The sequence below is a fragment of the Prionailurus viverrinus genome, chromosome A1, assembly GCF_022837055.1.
Source record: "Prionailurus viverrinus isolate Anna chromosome A1, UM_Priviv_1.0, whole genome shotgun sequence".
Lineage (NCBI taxonomy): Eukaryota > Metazoa > Chordata > Mammalia > Carnivora > Felidae > Prionailurus > Prionailurus viverrinus.
The window spans coordinates 80,085,186-80,094,179 of record NC_062561.1 but is presented as its reverse complement, the minus strand read 5'-3'; the positions used below and the strand labels follow the sequence as shown (position 1 = coordinate 80,094,179).

The following is an 8,994-nucleotide window of genomic DNA, read 5'->3' as shown; positions in this document are numbered from 1 at the left end:
CCTGGGTGGCATCTCCTCCGCCGGCATCCACAACGAGCCTCTGATTAATGAGGCCGGGGCCGGCCCCCACCCCGCCCGGGCCCTGGCCTCCGCGGGAGGGGGAGGGGACGGCGGGAAACGCAGCCCGGGGAGAAAGGGGGGCGGGGCGGGGGCGCGCGGCCCGCCCCCCCGCGGCCCGCGCCCATTGGCCGCGCCGGCCGTCCGTCGGGGGGCGCGGCGCCAATGCGGGCGGCGGGGCGGGGCGGCCGCGCCGTGTGTGCCTGCGTCACGCCGAGTCACATGTTGTTTTGCTCTTAGTTCAGTCACTCGGTGCGCGATGTGTTACTCGCTGTGCGGCGGGGACCGCGACGATCCCGGGTCGCCGTTGGCAGCGGCGGCGGCGGCGGCAGCAGCAGCAGCAGCAGCAGCCCGGGTGGCGGCGCGGACCCCGAGTGCCCGGGCGCACCCCGGCACCCCGGAGCGCGGCGGGGCGGCGGGACCGGTGCGGCCGCGCGCGCCTTAAGCTCGGCCCCGCGGCTCGGGGACCCCGACTCCCGGCCCAGCCAGCGAGTCCCCAGGCGCCGCCCGAGAGCCCGGGAGGCAAGCGGCCGCGGGGAGCCGGGCCAGGGGGCGGCCACCGCCCGCGCCGGGCATCCTCTGGGGCCCGGGAGCGCGGAGGGCGCTGCGCCACCGCGCGGTGCCGGCCCCCGCGGGCCTCCCCCGACCTTCCCCACCTCCTGGGCCCGAGGGACGCGGGCTCGGGCGGGCGAGCAGGGGGTAGGGTGGGGGGGCGGGGAGGGAGCCGCCCCCGCCCGCGCCCCCTCCGCTGTCCCGCGGCTCCTCCACGGCGGGCCGGGCGGCGCGGCCTGAGACGCCGGCGATGGCGAGCCCGCCGCTGCACGGGCCCCCCGGGCCGGCGGGTGGCGACGGCCCCAACCTCAACAACAACAACAACAACAACAACCACAGCGTGCGCAAGTGCGGTTACCTGCGCAAGCAGAAGCACGGCCACAAGCGCTTCTTCGTGCTGCGCGGGCCCGGCGACGAGGCGGCGGCGGCGGGCGGGGGGCCGGCGCCGCAGCCGCCGCGGCTCGAGTACTACGAGAGCGAGAAGAAGTGGCGGAGCAAGGCGGGCGCCCCGAAGCGGGTCATCGCGCTCGACTGCTGCCTGAACATCAACAAGCGCGCCGACGCCAAGCACAAGTACCTGATCGCGCTCTACACCAAGGACGAGTACTTCGCCGTGGCGGCCGAGAACGAGCAGGAGCAGGAGGGCTGGTACCGCGCGCTCACCGACCTGGTCAGCGAGGGCCGCGCGGGCGCCGGCGACGCGCCCCCCGCCGCCGCCGCCACCGCCGCGTCCTGCAGCGCCTCCCTGCCCGGCGCCCTGGGCGGCTCGGCCGGCGCCGCCGCGGCCGATGACAGCTACGGGCTGGTGGCGCCCGCCTCGGCCGCCTACCGCGAGGTGTGGCAGGTGAACCTGAAGCCCAAGGGCCTGGGCCAGAGCAGGAACCTGACGGGCGTGTACCGCCTGTGCCTGTCGGCGCGCACCATCGGCTTTGTGAAACTTAACTGTGAGCAGCCGTCGGTGACGCTGCAGCTCATGAACATTCGCCGCTGCGGCCACTCGGACAGCTTCTTCTTCATCGAGGTGGGCCGGTCGGCCGTCACGGGCCCAGGTGAGCTGTGGATGCAGGCCGACGACTCGGTGGTGGCGCAGAACATCCACGAGACCATCTTGGAGGCCATGAAGGCGCTCAAGGAGCTCTTCGAGTTCCGGCCGCGCAGCAAGAGCCAGTCGTCTGGCTCGTCCTCCACACACCCCATCAGCGTCCCCGGCGCGCGCCGCCACCACCACCTGGTCAACCTGCCCCCCAGCCAGACGGGCCTGGTGCGCCGCTCGCGCACCGACAGCCTGGCCGCCACCCCGCCGGCAGCCAAGTGCAGCTCGTGTCGGGTGCGCACGGCCAGCGAGGGCGACGGCGGCGCGGCGGCGGCGGGGGCCGGGGCGGCGGGCGGCAGGCCCGTGTCGGTGGCCGGGAGTCCCCTGAGCCCCGGGCCGGTGCGAACGCCCCTGAGCCGCTCACACACCCTGAGCGGCGGCGGCGGCGGCGGCGGCGGCCGCGCGGGCAAGGTGGCGCTGGCGCCGGCAGGGGGCGCCCTGCAACACAGCCGCTCCATGTCCATGCCCGTGGCGCACTCTCCCCCAGCAGCCACCAGCCCTAGCAGCCTGTCGTCCAGCAGCGGGCACGGCTCCGGCTCCTACCCACCGCCTCCGGGCCCGCACCCGCACCTGCAGCACCCCCTGCACCAGCCCGCGAGCCAGCGGCCCTCCAGCGGCAGCGCCTCGGCCTCAGGGTCCCCCAGCGACCCCGGCTTCATGTCTCTGGACGAGTACGGCTCCAGCCCTGGGGACCTGAGAGCCTTCTGCAGCCACCGGAGCAACACGCCCGAGTCCATTGCCGAGACGCCCCCGGCCCGGGACGGCAGCGGGGGCGAGCTGTACGGGTACATGACCATGGACAGGCCCCTGAGCCACTGTGGCCGCCCCTACCGCAGAGTCTCCGGGGACGGGGCCCAGGACGTGGACAGAGGCCTGAGGAAGCGGACGTACTCCCTGACCACACCTGCCCGGCAGCGGCCCGTGCCCCAGCCCTCCTCTGCGTCCCTGGACGAATACACCCTGATGCGGGTCTCCTTCTCTGGCAGCTCCGGCCGCCTCTGCCCGTCCTGCCCCGCCTCATCTCCCAAAGCGGCCTACCACCCCTACCCCGAGGACTACGGGGACGTCGAGATCGGCTCCCACAGGAGCTCCAGCAGTAACCTGGGTACGGACGACGGCTACATGCCCATGACCCCCGGCGCGGCCCTCACGGGGGGTGGCAGTGGCAGCTGTAGGAGTGACGACTACATGCCTATGAGCCCCACCAGCGTGTCTGCCCCAAAGCAGATCCTGCAGCCTCGGGCTGCCGCTGCGGCCTTGCCCCCCGCGGGAGCGCCAGTGTCCACACCCGCGGCCGGCAGGGCCTTCCCGGCCAGCGGGGGCAGCTACAAGGCAAGCTCCCCGGCGGAGAGCTCCCCCGAGGACAGCGGGTACATGCGTATGTGGTGTGGCTCCAAGCTGTCCATGGAGAACGCAGACAGCAAGCTGCTGCCCAACGGGGACTACCTCAACATGTCCCCCAGCGACGCGGGCGCCTCGGGGACCCCTCCCGACTTCTTCTCGGCCGCCTTGCATGGCAGCGGGGAGATGCTCAGGGGAGTGCCCGGCTATTGCCACAGCTCCCTGCCCCGCTCCTACAAGGCTCCCTACACCTGCAACGGGGACAACAACGACCAGTATGTACTCATGAGCTCTCCGGTGGGGCGCATCCTGGAAGAGGAGAGGCTGGAGCCGCTGGCCAGCCCGGGGACGGCGCCGTCCAGCGGCTGCGGCGGTGGCGGCCACGCCCAGCCTCCTCACCCAGCAGTGCCTTCGCCTGGCAGGCCAGGTGGCAGCGTTGGCGGCCGCCCAGAGGGCTTCCTGAACCAGCGCTGCCGGGCCGTGCGGCCCACGCGCCTGTCCCTGGAGGGGCTTCAGACCCTGCCCAGCATGCACGAATACCCGCTGCCGCCCGAGCCCAAGAGCCCTGGCGAGTACATCAACATTGACTTCGGCGATGCGGGAGCTCGCCTGTCGCCTCCCGCGCCTCCGCTGCTGGCCTCGGCCGCCTCGTCGTCCTCGCTGCTGTCCGCCAGCAGCCCGGCCTCCTCCCTGGGCTCGGGCACCCCGGGCACGAGCGGTGACAGCCGACAGCGCTCCCCGCTGTCCGACTACATGAACCTCGACTTCAGCTCGCCCAAGTCACCCAAGCCGGGCCCCCAGGGCGGGGACCCTGTGGGCTCGCTGGACGCCCTCCTGTCCCCCGAGGCCTCCTCCCCCTATCCGCCGCTGCCCCCGCGCCCTGCGGCGTCTGCCTCCGCCCTGCAGCCGCAGCCGCTGCCGCCGCCCCCTCCAGGCGAGCTGTACCGCCTGCCCCCCGCCCCCGCCGCCCAGGGCCCCAGCGCTGCCTCCTCGTCGTCCTCGGAGACTGGGGACAATGGTGACTACACCGAGATGGCCTTCGGCGTGGCTGCCACCCCGCCGCAACCCATCGCCGCCCCCCCGAAGCCGGAAGGTGCCCGCGTGACCAGCCCCACGTCCGGCCTCAAGAGGCTGAGTCTCAGGGATCAAGTGTCGGGAGTGGAGGCCTTCCTGCAGGCCAGCCAGCCCCCGGACCCGCACCGGGGGGCCAAGGTCATCCGCGCAGACCCGCAGGGGGGCCGCCGCCGCCACAGCTCCGAGACCTTCTCCTCGACCACCACTGTGACCCCCGTGTCCCCGTCCTTCGCCCACAACCCGAAGCGCCACAACTCGGCCTCCGTGGAAAACGTCTCTCTCAGGAAAAGCAGCGAAGGGGCGGGCGGCGGTGGCCTGGCTGGGGGCGACGAGCGCCCCACGTCCCCCCGCCAGCTGCAGCCACCGCCCCCCCAGCAGGCGCGGCCGTGGCTACCGAGTCAGCCGGGGGGCTTGGTCGGGTGCCCCGGGGGCAGCGGCTCTCCGATGCGCAGGGAGACCTCTGCCGGCTTCCAGAACGGCCTCAACTACATCGCCATCGACGTGAGGGACGAACCTGGGCTGTCGCCCGGCCCGCAGCAGCTTCCGCATCCGCAGCCGGGAGACAAGAGCGCCTGGGGCCGGACCCGTAGCCTGGGGGGTCTCCTCAGCGCGGTGGGGGGCAGCAGCACCGGTGGGGTGTGCGGGGGACCCGGCCCCGGCGCCCTGCCCTCCGCCAACACCTATGCCAGCATTGACTTCCTGTCGCATCACCTGAAGGAGGCCACCATTGTGAAAGGTGAGGCCCTTGGAATCTTGCTGACGGTAGGCGGGAGGCAGGGTGGGATGGCCCAGGAGAGGGCCGCTCTGGCTTCACCACCATCCGCTCCTTTGGTACCTGGACACAAGCGCCAAAATACTGGACGAGCCGCCTTGTTTTGCTTTCCTCTTGGCTCCCCCCGGCTTCCTTCTTCGCCCAACAGCCGCAGCGGCCCAGGGGTCTTTGAGTTGAATGTGCAGCTTCGCACCCAGGAGGCTGGGATTCGTTGTTTGGGCCCCGCCCCCTTGTTCTTTTCCCACCGCCTCTCTCCTCCTCCTTCACAGGGCAGGGCCAGTCCCGCCCCCCCCCGCCCCCCCCCAGAGTGCCCGCTGGTGGTTCTTGACCTGGAGTCCTGACTGCTCCCTCACCTTTCTCTTTGTTTTCCTGAAACCAGGTCCCCCCTGATTTCTGCTGAGCCTCAGAGTTTGCAAAAACAAGTCTGAAAGTCATTTGGAAAATGAGCATCCATTTTGGTGGCTGCAACAGGGAACAGTTAGTTAACTGTTTCAGTTTTACAAGTAAACTGCAGGGCTTTTCCTTAAGGGAGACTCTCTTTCTCCTGAGGGTCTGCAACGGTGACAGTGTTTAAATACCACACCAAGGCAGCGGTTCTCAAACCTGAGCCTGCCCGGGAGTCACCTGGTCTGTGTTTGCTAGAAACCTGGAGGGCTGGGCCATGTCAAGCCCCAGAGATTCTGATGCAGCAGGTCTAGGGTGTGGCTTAGAATGTGCATTTTTAAGAAATTGCCAGGCTATGCAGATGCTGTTGGGGGGATGCTGTGTGTGTGGGGGGGAGGGGCGTCCTCTGAGAACTCTGTCCCGTGTTCGACTCACCTGAGGAGGTTCAAGGAATGGGCCTCACCCAGGGCGCACTCAAGCAAAGCACCCAGTGGGCAGAGCCCAGGCACCAGTTCTCAGAGTTTGCCCAGGGGATGTTACCCTGCAGTCGGGCTTCAGAATCAGTGCTTTAGAGAAAACGGGCGGGAGACAACAGCACTGGTGTTTTCAAGTCCGAGAGCCTGGTGTCCCGTGGTGTTCACAGTCCATTAAATATCCATGAGGAGAGAGCGGTGTGTTTGCTCTGCTGCTGGTGGTGTAGACTGGGCTGGGGGCAGAGGGGGTGAATGTTCAATTCACAAGTTTCTAGTTATGGATCTTTCTGCAGGGTGGGGGAGGTTGCTGCTAGGAAGGTGGAAGCTGTGTGGGAACCCGGGAACCGAAAGCCGTGAGAGTGGTGTTAGGTAGATGCTGGCCTGAGGTCAGCAGTCTGCAGCGGATCCAGGGTGATGGTCGAGGTGGCTTGGGAATCCGTACACCTTTTGTCGGTAAAGTACACAGACCGGCCGAATGCTAAGTCCGCCATAAGGCTTGTAACATGCCTGGGACCTGTAGTCCATGGGATTTAACAGCACGGCTACGGAGTAAATAGCCTGTTCTAATATAAAAGGAAGAGCTCTTTACTTTTTTGTTAAAACCATAGAATGAAAGGTAGAAAGAGTCCTAGAGAATTGTCAGGAATATGGTGCTTGAGCGTGGAATTAAATCAGTTGGAACTTGTCAGACTGTGCCCCGTCAACGACGACTCTCAACTAAAGGTCACTTTGTTCGCAGTTCAGTTAGGCAGTCCAGGTACTTCTGAAAAATTGCTACTGTGCCCTGAAGTTGGAGGACGAGTAAAGTCTAGGACCCAGACCATAGAAACACACCAGCGTGACCGGAATTGAGTGGAAAAAAGAGACAAACACACAAAAGTTATTGTCGTGTGCCCAAATGGGTCTATGCCTTAGTGAACACGAAAGCACATTTTGCTGAAATCTGATTCTCATCAGAAAAGCAGCCTGAGAACCTAACACCTTTTACTGCTTTGGGTGAAGTAGGCGTCCAAAACCCGGCCTGGAGTCGGAGGGCCCCGGAGCGGGCTTCTGCAGAAGCAGGAGTGAGCAGGGGGTTTGTGTCTGCAAGCTGAAAAGGATTCAAGGCCTTTCTGATAAAGGAGATACATTCAGAAACGTGATTCATGTATGATATAATGCCCTTTCCAGACTCGGGATCATTTTAAACTGCGGGAGATAAGTCAAGCCAGAGACCTGATTTTAGCTTCTTCTGTGTTCCCACCAGTATAAAATTCCTTTCAACCTATAGGATTCAGGACTGAAGCCAGAACCGCAGTTCAGATGCCCCGGAGTGGCTGAGCAAAGATGAGATCCTATTTGGTTGCTGGTTTTCCAGAGTCTCTGTGAGCACTGTGGTCAACACCCTTTTAAGAAGGAAAAGGACTATTTTTAAGCAAAATCGAGAGCTGCAGTTGATCCATTGTGCCAAAACCGGTCTGTGAGGAGCACCCCATGATAAATGGATTTCTAGTAAGCTCCTTTGACACAGAGAACAGGAGGCTAGGAAAGACAAAGATGTGGGCTTAATTCACGTGGAACCTGAACTGTGGTCTGCAGAGCCAGGAGGGAAACGTTTAGAAACTCCAGATGAACGTCCACTGTTATTTAACTCACGTGTGGCTGTAGAAATTTTGTGCGTGGTGCTCATAAATACGAAGTTCACGGGGGATAAGCGTCCTTTGGGAGAATGATTTATAGCAGGAGGACTTGGAAAGCATTTCTTTGAAGATGAAGTGGGAAAAGAGCTCCCGGGTCATCGCATGAGCTGGCCGGGCTCTGGGAAGTGGTGTGTGTGTCCCTGCCGAGTTCCTGGAGCTCCACACGGAGACACGTCGTTAATTATGCCAGAGCAGAATAGTCTGGGGTCATTTGCATAGGGGTTGGCATTTGCATGAGTGGTAACAAAGAGGTAAGGTTCCTGCAGCCAGCCTTTGGTAGTTGTTTACCATAGAATTGAGGATGGGGGGATTATAGTGCTAGAACCAAAGACACTTGTTAATGCACCCTCGGGGTATGTGTGTGTGTGTGTGTGTGTGCGCGCGTGTGTGCATGTTCTGCATTAACACATAATAATAGCATGTATCATACAATCGTTGTGTATTGATCCAGAGCAAGTAAAAACTGAACTCTAAATTCTGCGTCTCACTAGGGAGCAAGGGAGGGTACTTACCGTGTGTTTTGTGTGTGTATGTGCAGGAAAGTCTAACCAATCTGTCAGAGTGTTGTTGTTTGGGACCTGGAAATGTAATACTGGATCTATGCTTTAAAACAGCATGTAAAAACTCATTTTATACATTTTTGTGCTATGATGATAGATTGGTGTGTATTATGAAAGGTGCTGTCTTAGTGTTCCTCTTTAGCGGGATTTTTATTCTAAAATTGGTTTTTATGTACGAGTAAGGCAGATTAGACAAGAATGACCACTGAAAGCATCTGCCATTTAAATTTTGTTTGATGTAAGGACCATATATTCATGTCCTAGGGTCAGAGAAGTTGGGGGTAAGAGGAAGGTTTCCAAAGGTACAGTACAGTCCCAATTTATGTTTAAAAAGATTGCCTGTTGAAGTCTTAAAACAAAGAACTTGAATATTTTTAGCACTCCAGTGAGATTGCTTGACCACATGCCCTGTATTTTTCTGTCGGGCGTGCTTTCCCTGCTTCGGTCGGCCAGCTCTTGTCGAAATAAGATAATAAGGAGCACCGCTCCTGCCCTGTTCCCAGGAACAGACAGCCAAGGTGCTTATGAAAACACACAGGCTTTCGTGAATGAAAGTCACGTGACTTGTTCTATTTCCTTTATTGAAAGAGAAACCTTTACGAAAATAGTACTTCGTAGAAGGAAGCATAGTATGTGGAACATTAAACCAGGAATCAGGAAACCAGGTTTCTGGTTGCTGATCTTAATGAGTCATTGTGTGACAGAGGGAAACCATTTAATCCCTGGTTCTCACTTTCTCTGTCTGTAAAATGGGGCAATTATAGCCCTCTCCCTCCTGTGTCCTTGGCTCCTGGGAGGTCCAGGAGATCATAAAAATCAGGAACAGTTAAAACGCTCTTCCAAAGGATCGTGCTGGTAAATCCAATGATGTTGTTGGTGCTACCTTGAAACCATGAGTATTTATAGGAAACTCACTTTTGTCAATGAGTGTTCTTAAAAAAACAACAACAAACAACAACTCCTAGTCCTCTGAAAATGGAGCAAATACCTTTTTAAGAATTGCATGCCT

The 8,994-nt window shown here is 61.8% G+C and overlaps 1 protein-coding gene across 2 annotated transcripts in view; it reads left to right on the top strand.

The window, feature by feature from the left end:
• Positions 1-320: 320 nt before the first annotated feature.
• The window catches only part of IRS2 (insulin receptor substrate 2), a 32,835-nt gene continuing 24,161 nt past the window's right edge, over positions 321-8,994 (top strand). For both annotated transcript variants that reach the window (XR_007154166.1, XM_047868040.1), the window contains exon 1: positions 321-4,853. Coding sequence is in view for 1 of the 2 variants with exons in the window: in XM_047868040.1 (XP_047723996.1) it covers positions 860-4,853 (3,994 nt within the window). In the remaining variant the exon portion in view is untranslated. The remainder of the gene's footprint in view (positions 4,854-8,994) is intronic.